The 19,044-nt window shown below is 46.7% G+C and overlaps 1 protein-coding gene across 4 annotated transcripts in view; it reads right to left on the bottom strand.

Moving 5' to 3' along the window:
- The window catches only part of CBFA2T2 (CBFA2/RUNX1 partner transcriptional co-repressor 2), a 48,622-nt gene that overhangs the window by 10,660 nt on the left and 18,918 nt on the right, over positions 1 to 19,044 (bottom strand). For 2 of the 4 annotated variants that reach the window (XM_075349926.1, XM_075349927.1), the window contains exon 2: positions 3,541 to 3,684. The exons of 1 other annotated variant lie outside the window; for it this stretch is intronic. In XM_075349926.1, coding sequence (XP_075206041.1) covers positions 3,541 to 3,684 — 144 coding nt within the window. Of the gene's footprint in view, positions 1 to 3,540; positions 3,685 to 7,909; positions 8,119 to 19,044 lie in introns of those variants that run through there. One more of the 4 variants, XM_075349929.1, reaches the window with a different exon arrangement.

The raw sequence follows: 19,044 nt of genomic DNA, 5'->3' as shown, positions 1-19,044 counted from the left end.
AATCCCCAGCTGCCTAGTTGTACCCGGCTGGACTCAAAAATTGGGCGAAGCTCACGTCATTTTTTTTTTAAATTATTTCATGAAATTCATGAAATAATTTAAAAAAAAAAGGGCTTCCCTATATTTTTGGTTCCCAGCCGGGTACAAATAGGCAGCTGGGGGTTGGGGGCAGCCCGTACCTGCCTGCTGTACCCGGCTAGCATATAAAAATATGGCGAAGCCCACGTCATTTTTTTTGTTTGGGGGGGCAAAGAAATCCTGCATACAGTCCTGGAAGGAGGATGCTGAGCCTTGTAGTTCGACAGCTGCTGTCTGCTCTCCTGCATACACTATTGGATGGAGGATGCTGAACCTTGTAGGTCTGCTCCCCCTGACTCTCCCTCAAGCATACAGTCCTGGATGAAGCATGCTGAGCCTTGTAGTTCTGCAGCTGTCTGCTCTTCTGCATACACTAGTGGAGAATGAAGAACACATTGAAGAAGGAAATGACATCAGACCTTTTTTTTTTTGTTCACTGATAAAAACGCATAAAGACGCAGTGAGCAAAAACGCAGCAAAACGCAGCAAAAAACGCACCAAATCGCGGCAAAGCGCGTGCGCTTTTTGCCGCGGGTGTGTTTTTGTGCAGTTTTTGCCGCAAAAAAACGCACAAAAACGCAGCGTCAAAAAAACGCAGTGTGTGAACCTAGCCTAAGAGTCACATACGCATACAGAAGAAGAATCAGGAATCGTACAATGAGTAACATGAAGTAACGTTGGCCTAACCCAACTATTTTATGATTATAGAGGGCTGCTGATTGTGCCCCTATATCATCTGTTTGGGTACATTTAATTCCAGTGTCCTAGCCTTTTGTTCTCAGGAAGGATAAGCAGCAGCCAAAACCATCTGCATATGTTTGATATGAGGGGTCAGAAAGATTATCTGCCAGGTGCTGAAGATGAATGGCTACCTCTAGCCATAGAGTTATATGGACTGATAGTCATGTGCTCACCACATTTGAAGGCATTCTGTTGAAAAGAATTTCCGCTCAAATCAAAACAAATATTATACACTATGTTGTAGCATCCATTGGTAATACTTATTAGATTGGTATGTATCCCTAAACTCACCTGGCGCAAGCTCCATGTTCTCTACTGGTTCTTCTCTGGTTACAAGACCACAGTCAAGCTGAGAATGCTGCTTTAGGCCGTGGCCTTGTTACCAGAGGAGAACTGATGGTCGACAATTGTTTCAATGGTTTCAGCATTGGCACCCACACTATTCAAACAATTGTTACCTAGGGCATTTTTTACAGTGCCTTGTGAAAGTATTCGGTTCCCTTGAATTTTTCAACCTTTTTGCACATTTCAGGCTTCAAACATAAAGATAAAAATGTAAATTTTATGGTGAAGAATCAACAACAAGTGGGACACAATTGTGAAGTTGAACGAAATTTATTGCTTAATTTAAACTTTTTAAAAAAATAAAAAACTGGAAAGTGGGGCGTGCAATATTATTCGGCCCCTTTAAGTTAATACTTTGTAGCGCCACCTTTTGCTGCGATTACAGCTGCAAGTCGCTTGGGGAATGCGTCTATCAGTTTTGCACATCGAGAGACCTAAATTCTTGCTCATTCTTCCTTTGCAAACATCTCGAGCTGAGTGAGGTTGGATGGAGAGCGTTTTCCACAGATTCTCGATAGGATTCAGGTGTGGACTTTGACTTGGCCATTCTAACACCTGGATACGTTTATTTGTGAACCATTCCATTGTAGATTTTGCTTCATGTTTGGAATCATTGTCTTGTTGGAAGACAAATCTCCGTCCCAGTCTCAGGTCTTTTGTAGACTCCAACAGGTTTTCTTCAAGAATTGTCTTGTATTTGGCTCCATCCATCTTCCCATCAATTTTAACCATCTTCCCCGTGCCTGCTGAAGAAAAGCAGGCCCAAACCATGATGCTGCCACCACCATGTTTGACAGTGGGGATGGTGTGTTCAGGGTGATAAGCTGTGTTGCTTTTACGCCAAACATATTGTTTGGAATTGTGCCCAAAAAGTTTGATTTTGGTTTCATCTGACCAGAGCACCTTCTTCCACATGTTTGGTGTGTCTCCCAGATGGCTTGTGGCAAACTTTAAAACAACAATTTTTATGGATATCTTTGAGAAATGGCTTTCTCCTTGCCACTTCTCCATAAAGGCCAGATTTGTGCAGTGTTAGACTGATTGTTGTCCTATGGACAGACTCTCCCACCTCAGCTTAGAGCTCTGCAGTTCATCCAAAGTAATCATGGGCCTCTTGGCTGCATCTCTGATCAGTCTTCTCCTTGTTTGACAAAGTTTGGATGGACGGCTGGGTCCTGGTAGATTTGCAGTGCTATGATACTCCTTCCATTTCAATATGATAGCTTGCACACTGCTCCTTGGGATGTTTAAGGTTTTGGAAATTTTTTTGTAACCAAATCCGGCTTTAAACTTCTCCACTATAGTATCACGGACCTGCCTGTTGTGTTCCTTGGTCTTCATGATGCTATCTGCGCTTTAAACAGAACACTGAGACTATCACAGAGCAGGAACATTTATAAGGAGACTTGATTACACACAGGGGGCTTATATTTATCATCAGTCATTTAAGACAACATTGGATCATTCAGAGATCCTCAATGAATTTCTGGAGTGAGTTTGCTGCACTGAAAGTAAATGGGATGAATAATATTGCACTCCCCAATTTTAAGTTTTGTATTTTTTAAAAAAAACTTTAAAATAAGCAATAAATTTCGTTCAACTTCACAATTGTATCCCACTTTTTGTTGATTCTTCACCATAACACTAAAATTTTTATCTTTATGTTTGAAGCCTGAAATGTGGGAAAAGAATTTAAAATTCAAGGGGGACGAATACTTTCGCAAGGCACTGTATATAGACCAGAACACAAAAAAAAAAAATCTATTTAGCCATTTCTTATTTGTAGAAGTTGGTGAGAAAAATGGGTGACAACTAATATGGCTATAAAGACAACCCAACGGAGAGGTTTTCCTGTTATGTAGAGATATGAGCTTTACACACTGATAACTGTGTAAAAGTACATTGCACAATTATCCTAGGAACGCTCGTTTCCCAGGAATTGTGTAGTCTAAGCAAGCTGCCAACAAACAAGCAAAGGACTTGTTCGTTAGGTGAATGATCATTGTTCTTGGTAGCGCATCGTCCTGTCTGACCTGCACAGGCATTGCAAACAGTGATCTGGTACAGATCGTTCAGAGCGCATCTTGAGCGCAGTTTGCCTGTGTAAATCGGCTATTCAAGGACCGCCAATCGGTAAATATTCACCAAATGGCGATGGTCTATCTTTGCAGAATCAGCTGATGAGATTGCGCCATAACACAGTAAAACTTAACTGGCAAGAGACTGGAAAATTAGAATAAGATTTTTTACAAGCAGCCATATTGGTTTTCACCCAGCCTTCCCAAAAGACATGCAGTACATAGAGGTAGGAGACAGGGTCATCTTTCATAAATGATCATTTAGCTGTAGATAGCATTGCGTTCTCATAATACATACGCGACGACGGTGGGAAGGACACAGGCCGCGGGCCACTTGGGTTCACAGGTGGCAAAGGAGCCATGGTAGGAGGTGAGGATCGAGAGTGAATCTTCACATCCATGGGAGACCCGGGCATTGAAGGTACCCTCTTATCTCCAGTGACTACAAATCAACAAAGATGGGATAGCATAAGTATAGGTATCCTGTGAATATCATATGCACCTAATTCGCAGACACGCGTTTCGCGTTATTTGCCCTTCATCAGTAGTGCAAAGCAGGAGAACGGATTTGGTTGGTTGAAAGCCCTCTCATGGGGTCTAAGGCAAACGCATGACTAAATATAAGTGCATCAGTGCTAGTTTTGGTAGATGTAGCAGAGCAGAGTTTACCATAATGTATATAACCTGTGGTTTTATATAGTATACCTGGTCATACTCTACACAATAGTGGTTACAATGATTCAACAACCACAGAGCTGGAAAGACGCTCAGCTCTGCTACATCATTAAAAACAACCCTAAAATAGATGGACAGATAGATGATAAATGGATTGTCGCCTACACAATAAAACAGAATTAAAAGACATGAAATGAAATTCTCTAACTCCGACTTTCCCAGAATCCTCTCTGTGTTTTTCCCCGAGCGCAGTGGTAAAACCACTTTCCATCTGTTTCCCGTTTCTGCCAGGCTATGGTTTCCCTCTGATATTAACCTCTAAAGCGCCAAGCAGAAGACAGCAGAATATTAAAAGGAGCAAAGATTAGTAAAACAACCCTATAGAGCTGGACAACTGAATTAGGAGATTGCCAGACAAGCAATTCCCAGCTGTAGTAAATAGTGGGATGTAAGGTGGCTAATTCAGTCGCTAAAAGTATTTATAGGATATCTCAGACCTGTAGATGGGATATAAACTAGATTAATCCTCTCAATGTTATATGGACTGGCTGATAACAGGGATTAATAGCAAATGGAGCGATATAGATTGTAAATGAATAATAGCTACTGGAGGAAAAAAAAAACGCATTGCATACGCATGTCATATGGATGCTAGGCGAAAAAAAAAAAACAAAAACGCACATTCGCATGATATACAGAATACCAAGCAGATGGATGAGAATGGACCGGTCTATATACACCAGTGTGAGCGTCCACTAGACTTCTATTGAGGAGAGCGGAAGCATGCATTAATTGCACGCTTTCCTAATGAAGGCCTGACACATAAACCGGCCTCTCCTCCCCCTACCGCACATGTCTGCCATACACCGGAGTCAAGGACAACAGCTGATACTATGACAGTCACCTGCAGCCATGCTAATCTCCAATGAAACAATGGAGACAGATGAACGTTAGTGACGGATTCTGGGTACCACAGGCTGCACCTGGTGTCAGTTGCAGGAGGGAGGCAGGGACACGTGCTGGGAGGCCTGATCTACATCTGTCACAGCGCCATACAAAGTGCTCCTATCCCCCTCCTCACTGCAGCTTGTAATGCCCTGTAGGGATGTGGTCTCAGGTGGTCCACAAAGGCAACAGGTTGGCTTCTTATTTCTTTCAAGTCATTACAAGGGATGTCTACCTTTTTTGACATTTTTTGCACTTAAAGGCAAGTATTTCAGGCTACAAATCATTCCAGCAATTCGGTTTTATTAAAAAATATATGCAATATTTGCCATTTGATATGTCCTATGGTCATAAATCAATGAAGATGAGCTTTAAGACGTTAGAAACATCCAATTACACTTCAGAATGAGCTCACTGATGGATTCTCAGTAAAAGCATTATTCCAGCGTGGGATTTTTTTTTTTAATTTCAGCCCTGGAGTGGCACTTTAAGGGCGCTTTTCCATCTGCGATTTTCTTGTGCGAGTGCAATCCAATAGAAAAAAAAAAATTCAGATTGCACTCGCAATGCGACTGCAGTGCGATATATGCAAAGCCAGACAGTGGAGGAGATGGGAGAAAGTGCTCTCTCCGTCTTCTCCGCTCCGGTGATGCAGTCGCAAGATCACATCACAGTCGCATGACCCTCGGCTGACACCGCAGCAGAGCGTCATTAGCATATCGCTTCCGATGCTCCAGCATTGGAAGCGGTACGCAAGTTGAAAAGCGCCCTAAATGTAAGTCTGCATCAGTTATCACAGCAGCTCCGGTCGGTCGCCTGTGATCTGTGACCTGCCGGCAGCTGACCAAAGGTCAGAAATCAATACAAGTCTATGAGAGCCTCGTTCTGGCTCTCAGAGAGGCATTGAGTGTTTGTGACGTAACTTCTGACTTCCGGACAGTCAGAAGTTATGGGCAAAAAAATGGCACCACGGGGCAGGAGCGACACCTAAAAAGGATGAAAACGCCAGAGGGTGAGTATAAGACTGGGGGCAGGAGACTTAAATCTAAAGCGCAGCTCCAGCGGTGGAAAGAAAAACCAAAACCAAAGAAGTGGTGCTTTAACATATTTTACCATTAAAAACTGGCAGTACAACATGGGGGCTATAGATGGTAAACGGTGCAAAGGTTTTCATCAGATCGAATTTAGCCAAAATTACATAAGGCAAGAAAACAAAACAAACAAAAACTATAAATGTCTCAATTTACACCACAACTTGAATGAGCCCTTGAGCTAAGCTTTCCTAAAAGGGTTCTCCACTGTGGTCAGGTACAGTCCACATATCTAGTGGATTGGAATATTTAGCAATGGACAGTTTCTACTCTACTGAATTGGTGACTCTCTGAGCGATGTCTGAAGAAAGCCGAGCACAGGAGACCGGAAATAAAATGAGGCAGTGGCTAAGTGGCCCACCACCGATTACATATTGTTGGTAAATCCATTCTGTATAAGGTTAAAAAAAAAAAAAGATATTATCCATAAAGTTCAAAAGATAAGAAGATAAATGACAAACCAAAAACACAGCCAAAAAAAACACAGCAAAAACGGCTTTTTGGAAGCAGCTTTCTTAATGCCAAGAGAGCAGGCTGCAGAAGAAATGCAACGTGTGAACATAGTCTTACTGAGCAGGGAAATTGGTGCCCGATGCGGTGTACACCTCAACATAGACCAATGATGAATTAAAAAAAACCTAAACATCTGTAAATCCATCAGTAACTGAAACCCCCCGAAACGTTATTCTTTTAACAATATAAACCATTAAGGTGACATAGTTAGTAGTGCTGGGGATTTACATTGTACAGCAGGGGTGTACGGCTTTTTTTGGCTTCACTGTATCCTCCCAAGGGTCACAAGAAAACTTAGACCACCGGAACGGGATACGGCTGTGTGAGAAACGGCCGACATGGCTACCGGGCAGAACTCTGGTGTAAAGATGGCTGGTGGACACACAGAGCCAAATGCGGCCCTCGGGCTGCAGACGGTGCACCTTGGTCCCCTGGCTTGTCTCATATTTCCCAGCCACCGTCTTCATCTTCTATCAACAACGTTAGGTGGCGTCATCAGAGTCTGATGGGCCCCCGATGCAAAATTTGGACCATACCCCTCCACCATATATTGATCAGATGTATGGGCCCTTGAAATTTCTAAATCCTACAAAGACATAGGTGTTGCCCCTCCCTCCACCTTCATTATGAAGTAATGTCCTCCATGCTGTAGTAATGTCTCACATCCTGGCTGAAATTGTTTTAAAAAAAAAAAAAACCCACCCAAACCTTTACTAGAAGGGGTGCTGCAATACAGTCCATTCCTGAGCCAATAAAAGTGGAATACCTAAGAAATGGCAATATCCCCCATAACCTGAGACTTAAGGCAATGTTTGCTGGGGTCCTCACACTTGAGGTGGTACCTGATCAACTTCATTCATCTAACTCTGCCCTATAATATTTTAGAATTACAACACTGTTTTTATTAAAGTCCCCTAGTCAGGGACAGAAAAATCATGGTGACGACCACCGCTCTAGTGTGGACCCTTCGTAAAAGCTTCAGATTTCAGTTGTGGTTGGGATTTAGTGCGACAATTAACAGTTATCACAGTCCTGAATGTTCAGGTAGAGTTTCACCTTAAGGATACACAATATAAAATATGTCACATACATATACACAAGAATATATCTATAAAAGGGACATAACCCAAGGGACGATACCTTATTATGTCTGAATCCAGCACAGAGAAGGGCAGAACGGATTAGCATTGATCTTAGCAAACAGAAAACCATTTACTAAAATCTCTGCTTAATACGCCGGATTTCACCATGATAACCAAAGCGGTTAACAAGACGTGCTCTTAAATACGCAATGCTTTTTATTATCATGGCTGTCTTAAGGCTCGCCGTTAACCCTTCTGGCAGCGTCTAAGAAATATCTGCAGTAAGGAGAAGATTATTGATCTGTATTCAAGGACATAGGGAGGTAGCAGAGGGGAGTGCGCTGAAATGCAAGCGACTTACCGTCTGGGATCTGCGGGCGTGGAATTTTTAATAGGATATTTTCTTGGGTTGAGTTGAGTGGGATACCCCTCCGCCCCTGCGTGTGTTTAACACATCTGTGATTCCTCAGTGTGTTGGAAGAAGCAGGACTGTTCTGGCGCAGATGGACTGCAGATGTGTTGTCAAACTGAATTATCCCCCCCACCCCTTCTGCCAGGGAGAGAGCGAGTGAGACACCCCCTCCTGTCTATATCTGCCTGGCGCTCTCACTCTCTAGCTGTTACTAAGGCTTTCTGCATTTCTATGTCACTAGATATACACCTACCGCTGGCTCAGAGCCAATAGGACTGACCGGGCTTGTTCATGGCTGGGTGCACCAGCGGGGACATTTCCTGGCCAAAAGTATTGTACATTGAGTTGGTAGAGAGAAGACCACAAAACTGATGTCACCAAACTCAGTAATAGACTGGAGAGCAAGGGAGAAAAACAAAATAAAGAGGACCGGTTACTACTGTAAGTCAAGAATTGTGCTGTTCGCTGTTATTCCTCTTTAATATTTACAAATAAATTGACAATTGGGTGTTCCCACCAGTTGGAGGCATGTCACTACACAGCCTGACATTGTCCAATAAAGGCTGCCAGTGTATAGGGACACCTCTTCAATTGGTAACACCCAGTAGTCAATTTATTCATGAATATACAGGAGAATAACAGAGGATCTGCACAAGACAGAACTTTAAAAATAGATGTTCTAGAAGTGTAATTTCTTGGGACACCCAAGTATTTAATAAGACAGACTTATTAGGAGAAGTGACCGGTTCTGTCCAAATTGATGTATCGGCCACTAACGATGCAAAATACTCACCAAATCGTTGATCGTTGACACGTCGTCCATTTCCCAAATATCGTTGCTGGTGCTGGACGCAGGTTGTTCGTCGTTCCTGAGGCAGCACACATCGCTACGTGTGACACCCAAGGAACGCCAAACAACACCGTACCTGTGTCCTCCGGCAACAAGGTGGGCATGACTTTCATGCGGCTGCTCTCTGCTTCTCCGCTTCTATTGGACACCTGCCGTGTGACGTCACTGTGACACAAGTATGTGTGATGGGTACTAGCGATTTTGTCCACCACCGGCAGCGATTTGCCCGTGACGCACAAACGATGGGGGCAGGTACGAATGCTTGCGACATCGCTAGTGATGTCGCAGCGTGTAAAGCCCCCTTATCACCTCACCTCATGACTCCATTAATATTACAATGACACAAGGTAAGTGAAGGCTCCATTACAGCCATCTATATATATAATTGCCCTATTCTGTCTGTCTGTCTGTCTGTCTCTGTCTTGCTCCAAAATTGTGTCCTTACGGTGACACAAAGCTGATTGGCCGCTGGGCTCGCCATGGCCCCGCCCCCCCCGCACGGATTGGGCGCTCGCCCAGGCTCCGCCCGCACACGGATTGGCCGTCCGCTCGCCCAGGCTCCGCCCCCCACACGGATTGGCCTCTCGCCCCGGCACCCTGCACGCATTGGCAACTCGGCCACACCCCGCCCCCCTCACGCAATGCACGCTCGCTCTGGTCCCGCCCCCCGCACCCATTCCCTGAACCGACACGGAGCCACGACTCCCTGGTGAGTACTGTACCCCCGGGAGCCCACATCAGCGTACGCCGCCAACCCAGCCGACACATACCCTCGCATTGCTGGGGTTGCCGCCGTATGCTGGTGTGGGCTCCCGTGCGAGCGGGGGACGGGATACGCTGGTAACCATGGTAGCATAGTTACCAGCACATCAAGGTCCTGCAGCGGCGGAACATACACACGCACACACATAACAACACACACACACACACATCAGATCACACTCACTCTCACACACACATCACATCGTATCCACACACTCACAACATCCTGGGATATCGCTTGCTTCTCGGCGGCGATACTGTGGAGTGACCTTCCAGGACCTGCCGGAGGATCACATGGCCGGAAGCATGTGGTATCTCCGGATGTTGTGAGTGTGAGCGCCTATGTGCGATATCGTCAGTGTGTGTGTGTGTGTGAGTGTATGCGATCGGATGTGTGTGAGTGTGTTCTGATGTGCGAGTGTGTGTGTGTGTGTGTGAGAGTGTATGCGATCGGATCTGTGAGTGTCGGCAGAGGAGCACGGCGTGCTGGGGGAGGCTGGGAGGAGAGAGGCTGATCCTGGGGAAGGCTGGGAGGGGGAGGCTGATGCTGGGGGAGGCTGGGAGGAGAGAGGCTGATGCTGGGGTAGGCTGATGCTGGGGTAGGCTGGGAGGGTGTAGGCTGATGCTGGGGTAGGCTGATGCTGGGGGAGGCTGAGAGGAGAGAGGCTGATGGTGGGGGAGGCTGGGAGGAGAGAGGCTGATGCTGGGGGAGACTGGGAGGGGGAGGCTGATGCTGGGGGAGGCTGGGAGGAGGGAGGCTGGGAGTAGAGAGGCTGATCCTGGGGAAGGCTGGGAGGGGGAGGCTGATGCTGGGGGAGGCTGGAAGGAGAGAGGCTGATGCTGGAGGAGGCTGGGAGGCGAGAGTCTGATGCTGGGGGAGGCTGGGAGGGGAAGGCTGATGCTGGGGGAGGCTGGGAGGCGGGAGGCTGGGAGGGGGGAGGCTGAGAGAAGAGAGGCTGATGCTGGGGGAGCCTGAGGCTGGGAGGAGAGAGGCTGATGCTGGGGACAGAGAGGCTGATGCTGGGGACAGAGAGGCTGATGCTGGGAGGAGAGAGGCTGATGCTGGGAGGAGAGAGGCTGATGCTGGTGCAGCATGGGGGATGGAGCACAGTGGGGGGTGCGCAGCATGGCGGATGGAGCACGTTTGGGAGTGCACAGCATGGCGGATGGAGCACGTTTGGGAGTGCGCAGCATGGCGGATGGAGTACGTTTGGGAGTGCGCAGCATGGCGGATGGAGCATGTTTGGGAGTGCGCAGCATGGCGGATGGAGCACGTTTGGGAGTGCGCAGCATGGCGGATGGAGCACGTTTGGGAGTGCGCAGCATGGCGGATGGAGCACGATGGGGGGTGCGCAGCATGGGGGATGGAGCACGATGGGAGGTGCACACCTCCCCCCAACACACACACACACACACTGGGAACCATAAACACCGCCCTACACAGACACCCACACACACAGACAACGTTGCACACACACAACACCCAACACACAACGACCGCGGCATACATAAATATACGCACATACCACGCAACACACACACATTGCACAAAACATACCTCCCCCCAAAACACACCACACCCACACAAACCGCGCAACACACACACAACGCTACAGACACACAGCGCTCCACAAACAACGCAACACACAAACAACACCGCTCTCACCCCCCGCCACACCCAGACAACACCCAGAACATGTACAGCGCCCTACACAAACACTTGGTAACTACACACAACAACACATATATATATATATATATAACAAAAATCATACATTAACTACACAATACGTAAATTCTAGAATACCCGATGCGTAGAATCGGGCCACCTTCTAGTGATTATTATAAAAAGCTAAGACCTCTGAGAGGGCTCCACAGTTGGTAAAACGCATGCCCAATCCTCCAACTACCACTACCGTCAGGACAGTCATTTTGTCCTCATACGTATAAGGTTGAGGGAAATAAAATGCCTACACAATGCCCAGACTGGATAGAATTTCATCATGTGCCATCTTTAGCCTTGGATACCCCAAGGTAATGACTATTGAAATATATTTCTTTATAGCTGAGAGGTATTGAGAAATATTTAGGGAAATTATGGAATACCTCATGTCATTAAAAGGTTATTCTAAAACAATAAAGTTAGATTATCTCCATGTTCGGAGAAGGGGTCCGGGGGGAATGACACTTTAAGGCTTACCTCCACTTTCACAGAAAGGAAGACTTTGCAGTATAATCATTTTTCTAGACTACCATCTTCGGTCCGGGAGCGAGCGTCATAGGATTTTACAGCGCTCACGCCTATGAAAATGGTAGCCAAAAGTGACAAGCAAAACACTGCATAATTTAGTGTAGTTTGTGGCAGTGACTTCGGACGGGTTATCATCAAAAGCTGCTAATAGAGTGATTTAGGAAACAAATTATTCTGCGCTACAATTGTTTTCTTGTGAAAGTAGAGGTACACTTTAAAATCAGTCTATTGCCACATGCACAGGGTGAGCATTTGGGGCGTTTTTTTACCCCAGTATTTGTAAGGCCACGTGCACATGTTGAGTATTTGGGGCGTTTTTTACCCCAATATTTGTAGCGAAAACCAGGAGTGGGACAATCAGTGATAAAGTATAATAGAAACACGTCACCACTTCTGTATTTATCACCCACTCCTGGCATTGGCTTACAAATACTGAGGTAAAAACCCACCAAATACTCAACGTGTGCACGAGGCCTAAGGCTCTATGCACTTGTGCATCATTAGAGACATGCGCAGGAGCAATTTCTTGATGTAACCCATACAAAGACATATGTCATCCATTGACTCCTACTGTAAAAAAAAAAAGCATAATAATAACATACAGTGTACTTTTTTTGCGGTAGGAAAGAGTGTTTTGAGCACCTTTGTATATATTTAAAAAAAAGGATGTGACAAATGCCACCTAGAAAGAGGCCAAAATAGATCCAAATAGGTCTAATAGATCCAAAAGGAGTCCATATGTATTTGGTTAATGTTGGCAAAGTCTACTAATTTTGTCAGGATGGACATCCATTGTGTATGTAGATCACGATTATTAATAGGGGATAGAAGGAGGGCATCTTTCATAGGGCTAATTTATATGTTCTGTATGATCAATTCATATACTTACTCCATAGACCGCACACAGACCCATTATAGCCTACCTTCACCGCGATCCGATGGACTGTGTGGAAAATAATCGCAGCATAGACGATGTTGGTCAGTTTTATGGACCAGAATAGTGCATACAAGTAAAGGCAACTCCTGCACACATCCGTAATAGACACAGGTCCACAGAGGCAGTCATGTCTGAACTTTGCAGTTGGGACTGTTTTTCGATGCGCCCGTCTGAGCACGGCCTTACTGAGGAAGATATGTTATTAGGAGTTTGAGAACGTGTAGGAGGAAGTCAGGACAAATGAGCTATATAAAGTGTATGGGAAGTCTGTAAAAAAGGCTTACATAAGCAGAAATCGATTTTACTGTATAGCAAAAAAAAAAGTGTCGTGAGCAGAGCCTCCGTCTAGTCTTACTTTATAGTCAACATTTTCTCCTACAGTTTCGGGAAAGTAGCTTGTGGTCCTGTTTTTGTCTTTCAGTAACCACACATGACTTATTATTTCTCACAGTTGGATTCTTCCTGGAATATTTAAATAGTGTTTAAACAAGAGAATACTTCTCCATGGATATTGGATATTTGGAGAAATCCCCATGGATGTATCCCATGTCCATGAAGGAGAGCCTATAAACAAACACTGACCTCCCCTCCCCCAGCCCACATTCCTAAATCACCATTTACACACAATTTTTTGACAGTGAGTGTGAGCGGATTTACTGCTGTCTTTTTCACACTTTTATACAAAAAAGGCGCAATTTTGCTGTGATTTTGAAAACTGTAGTCAACTACACCCACAAGAAGTCTATAGAGGTTTACTGAACATAGGTATGCTGATTTTTAGGAGTACTATAAAGTTCTACACGGAAGTATGGACAAGTTAGAGTTAGGTCGGTGTCACACTTGCGATTGCCTCGCGTGTATCTCGTGTGAGTTTCGCAGTGCAGTCATTACCCGTCACTGACTCACACTCTCCTCACAGGAGCGGGTCGGTTGCATGCATCTCTATGTAGCTGAGACGCTCCTGTGAGGAGAGTGTGAGTCCGTGACGGGTAATAAATGCACCGCGAAACTCACTCGAGATACAAGCGTGGCAATCGCAAGTGTGACACCGGCCTAACTCTTGTGCTCACTTATGGACATTTCCTTAGCAATAGGATGCACTTGTGACGCCCTGGACCCCAGGGGTCACAGGTCACAACACTCACCACATACACCCCCACACTAGAAAGGTACCATCAGTCAACCACAAAGACCTGATTGCCTCCCACAGTGTTAGACAGGCACACCAGGTGGGTGGAGTCAGGCGGAAAGACACGCCCCCCTGAGGAGTCTGCTGGCCTGAGGCAGGAAGACAGCGGAGTCAGTTGAGTTCAGTTCAGTTCAGTCAGGCAGGCAGACGGCAGTGGCCGCCTGCAGGAGACCGGGAATACAACCTGCGGAACCGTGAGGGACCAGGACAGGGTAGTAGCCCGCTGGAACCGAATCGGGGAGCTAACAGGATACCAGAGCACCAGGCAGGGTACTCCGACCCCGAACTAGGCTATATGCCACCACCATAGTCGAATTAACTGATTGCAGTCTGGACCTCAGGGGTTCATTCCCACCAAAGTCCCGTTTGAAGGCAACAGCCCAACCTGTCCAGAGATCCAAGGGCCAGCGCCTGCGGGCAAAAGGGGCTCCTACGACACATACACGCCGGGGAGCGGACTACCAGTGCCCAGGCACAGTGGTCACACTACAAACACAGGTGCGGGAGAAAGGCGGACATTGCCAACCCGACTAGGAAGCTGCAGCCGGCTGCGGGCCCCGTTCATACCTTCGTTTGACTCTGTGTGGTTTAATCGTGAGTACAAAAGTGCAGTCAGGCACCGCGCTGCACCGCAACACTGCGCCCTGCACCCCCCTGCCCACAGCCCGACCGGGCCCCGGGACCAACATCCCCTACCCACGGAGGGGTCAACAACTATCTGCGCCACTACACCGCTCCCGGGAGTCCCCGCACCTTTACCGCAGTAGTGGTGTCCACCATCACCACAACCCGTGGGTGGCGTCACGAACAATCATCCCAAAAACCAAATACCCGCATCCCCCGTGTGTAACGCCAACCCCCTTGCAGAGCGACGTGACCCCCGGGTCCGTGAGAGGCTCAAGCCACCACCCATAGAACGCGAGCACGGATCCGAGCGGCTTGGCAGCCGCAGCCGAGGCGGTACACACTCAGGTCACACCACATACCATTTAATAGCAGACTCAGTTGGGCGTACTTCAGGGGACTCACCGCAGGTTCTCCCACCCAAACCTATCTCCTCGGACACATATGAGGATGTAAGTTCAGGTTGGGAGATCCGCCATCAGTTAGGGCATTGCGGTCTTTCGAGACCCTCAGTAAGGTCGGGTTCAAACACAGCTAGGGGGAATCTACAGACAAAACATAAAATAGATGGATGTTCACCTATAAAAGAAATTCAGTTTTGACTTGTGAGTTATAATTCTAACCACAGCTAATCTATAAGCTGTAGGAATGGAGGTCAAGCTTTGTGAAACTTCAGCAAACACTATTATCAATTAAATTAGTTTACCTAGTCCAAACGTATGATGACATCACAGCAACGATGACATCACTATTGGGGTATGTGCACACAACATCTTTTTCAGGAAGGTCCACTCCGAAATTCATCTGAAAAAGGGCTTAAAAAATGCTAAAGAGAGTGAACTTATGCACTGCAATGTCTATATGATATGTTCATTCTTGTTGAGCTTCCTTTAACCATTTCAGGCTTTGAAAGCCGCAAAATAGTTAAAAGAGAAGTGGCTAGACTAATCTTTTGGCGCCACGAAAAAACATCAGGAAAGACACCCAAATAAAAGAAAAGCTTCAGGAAAAACACCACCAATCTTCTGTTTAAACCAGTAACCAATTTGCATTCCGATGCAGTTTCTTGGTGCTGCAAAGTGTGAACCCAGCCTTATTAACAAGAACCACTAATATGCAGATATCGGCAATTTACTCTTGCTTCTTGCAAAATATCATCTGATTGAGCGTCTTCTATAATTTTGTGTTATTAAACTTTCACTATAGATAAAGCGCAGACGGAATTAAGATACCCAGCATTTGATTTCTGTGATATCCTGTAAAAGGTTCTCAGGACCACAGACCCTACAACCATTAATTGTTCCCCCCTCCAGTGGAGCAGAGTGAGGTTTTGCTTGCATTCCAGAGGACCAGCCTGCGGCTCCAGGATGTCTGATGGAGAGGGAGCTGCTCCCAGCTATTCATTTCACAAGGAAGTCAGCCGCCCACCTCCATTACACAGCATGTCATTACTCCATAGCCCCAGGAGCAGAGGTGGACCATACCATGTGCGCACTGTATGTGGGGTCTACAGGACTTACTTCTTTAGAAACTTGTCAACAAAACTAATAAAAAAAACCCAAGTCCTGTTGAGATTCATTATGTCACTGCTGAACTGCTAAATATTTAATAAGGAAAATTACAAGTTCCAGTTATGGCCATCCAATGTCCTCACTTGAGCAGTATGCGGTGCTGTAGCACATATTCACACAGGCTGTACCGCGGTGTAATCACTTGTGAAGCTCGTGAAAACAAAATAGCTGTGAAATTGCGGTTTTCTTGTGTGATGCACAGCCATGCAGCAAGAAACGTAGCATGGCCTTAACATGTATATCATAGCTTCCACCTGAATCGCCCGCAAAACGTGTTTTGGACACATGCGCCGACAGGGCCATTGACTATAATTTTGCAGACGGAGTCACCGTGTGCTCTGTTGTGCACCATTTTACGGAGCATATGTGACGCCCTGACAAAATCAGGATGTCACAGATGACTGCACCCCTCTTCCAGGTGCAGGATTCCCTCCTCCTTGACCCTCCATCACAACCCCACACAGGTACATACACCAGCCACAAAAGCCTAGTCACCCCCCCCCCCCAGGACAATAGAGACACACCAGTGGGCGGGACCAGCAGATGGTGATGCCCACCTAGGGGATCTGAGGTGTCAAGGGGAGGGAACAACAGTCGAGAGGAGGAGAGTTGAGAGGAGACAGTGGAAGTGAGAAGAGTGAAGAGGTAGTCGGGGGTTGTAGCTCCCGGCTACTGGACTACTTGAGCTGACTGGGTGGCAGATGGCAGAGCGGGGCCACAGGCGACGGAGATCCGGTTGCGGGAGACCTTAAGTGGACCGGGGCAGGGTTGTAGCCCGCCGATGCTGACAGCGGGAATCCGGTCCGGAGGCCGTGCACAGTCGGGGTACCTGGACCCTAGGGCAAGGACAGCTGCAAGCACCTTTCCAATTAACCAGCAGGGGACAAGATTCCAAGTCTTGTCCCACTAACAGCCCAGATAGAGCGAGACCGCAGCCCAACGTGGGGAATAGGGCATCTGCAAGTGCCTGCTAAAATCCCACGGGTCAGTTCTTGCGGGCCACAGCTCCCAAGGAAAAGTCACTTCCCCGTTTCATGCGGACTAGTCAACACACAAGACACCAACCTAAAGTGCAGGAGGAAGGGCCCCTGTTTTGTCCAGCGTTGTGCGGGACCCGAGCACACCCTTCCGGAGGCTACCGGCTACCGGCAGTTGGTTTACTATCTGGACTCTGTGTGATTTTATGCAAAACAGTGAGTACAGCGGTATCATCCGGTCCATCCCCGCAGACTGTGCCCGATCACTATCTCACCGACACTTGGGCCCCGAAACAACACCTTCCCTACCCATGGAGGGGATACCATCCTGCTTCCCCGCTCCATCAGCCCCGGGCATCCCATACCAAGGCAGCGGCGGTGTCACCTCCCCTATATAACAAATCCCCTTTTTCACTTGCGGGTGACAAACGGGTGCTCAGGCCCGGGTCCGGCCTCCCCTCGAGCCACCGCCATGACTCCAGATCCAAGCATCTCGAGCAGCCCCCTGCTGTGGTCTGTCACCTGCCCCCAATATATACACCTATTGAAGGCAGACACCAAGATGCAGTCTACTACATCTGGATGTCCACCTCCACTAAGCATATACTCCCGAAAATGGTGCACAACAGAGCACACGGTGATTGTCAGCATCATTATCGTCAATAGCTCCGTCAGCGCATAGGTCTAGAACCGGTTTTGCGTGGGGCTTCGGAAGCCCTGATGGGACCACTGAACGGGGATCAGAACGCAGTGTGACAGCCGCCTAAAGTATGAATATTTCCATTAGGCCTCATTCAGTCATCCATTTTTTTCACCTACATCTTCTATTTCTGGTTTTGAGATGGAGTACGTACTAATTACAGTGTGTCCAAAAAAGAAAAGAAAATCAAGGAGACGCCTTTTTTTCAGTGTTACAAATTAAAATAATCCATAGAAGTCTATGGGATCCATGAAAATCCGTGTACAGTCTGTATGATTAACATTGCAGTATATAGGAGAAGCTTTGCCATTTGTTTATGTTTTCATATAAGGAAAATCACTGATGATACTCTGATCCAAAACACTAAAGACACTTGGTTTTCTGTGTATGAGAAACGTCACGTCTGAATGAGGCCTTAGGCTATGTGCGCACGCTGCGGATTTTACCGCAGATTTGCTGCAGAAAATGTGTCTAATATTTCTGCAGTCATTCCCCAGCAAAACCTATGGGTATAAAAAATGCTGGCAAATCCGCGGCAAATCTGCACCAAACCGCGGCAAAACCGCATGCAGATTTCGTTGCGGTTTTGGTGCGGTGTTTTACCGCAGGTGCGGGATTCTTTCAGAGGGTCTGGATTTTCCTTGAGAAAAAGTCACTTTCAAGTGCGCACATGGCCTTAGGCTATGTGCACACGCTGCCGATTTACCCGCGGATTTGCTGTAGAAAATGTGTCTTAACATTGCTGCAGTTATTCCCCAGCAAATCTTATGGGTTTTAAAAAATGCTGTGCGCACACTGCGTTTTATTATACCTGCGGATTTACCTGCGGATTTTCCGCTGCGGAATTAATGTGCATGTCACTTCTTTTCTGCAGGTACCTGCAGTTTTTGCCATAGATAATGGTAAAAATCCGCAGGGGCTAACTTGCGGAAAATCCAAGGTAAATCCAAGGCAAATCCGTGGCAAACCGCGGTAAAACCGCATGCGGATTTTGTTGCGGTTTTTTACCGCAGGTGCGGGATTCTTTAAGAGAGTCCGTTTTTTTCTTAAGAAAAAGGCACTTTCTAGTGCGCACATAGCATCAGGTAGCTTCACATATCTGACATTCATGGTGCATGTGGTATTATAGGCTGTGGAGTTTAGGTCAGAAGACTTTGCTGGGCGTGTGAAAGCAGACTTCAGCTGTGTGCCCACAATGAGTTTTTAGCAAGTTTTTCACGCTG

This window comes from Anomaloglossus baeobatrachus, chromosome 5 (assembly GCF_048569485.1).
Source record: "Anomaloglossus baeobatrachus isolate aAnoBae1 chromosome 5, aAnoBae1.hap1, whole genome shotgun sequence".
Classification (NCBI taxonomy): Eukaryota; Metazoa; Chordata; class Amphibia; order Anura; family Aromobatidae; genus Anomaloglossus; species Anomaloglossus baeobatrachus.
The sequence above is the reverse complement of the archived record's forward strand: the minus strand, read 5'-3'. Positions and strand labels throughout refer to the sequence as shown.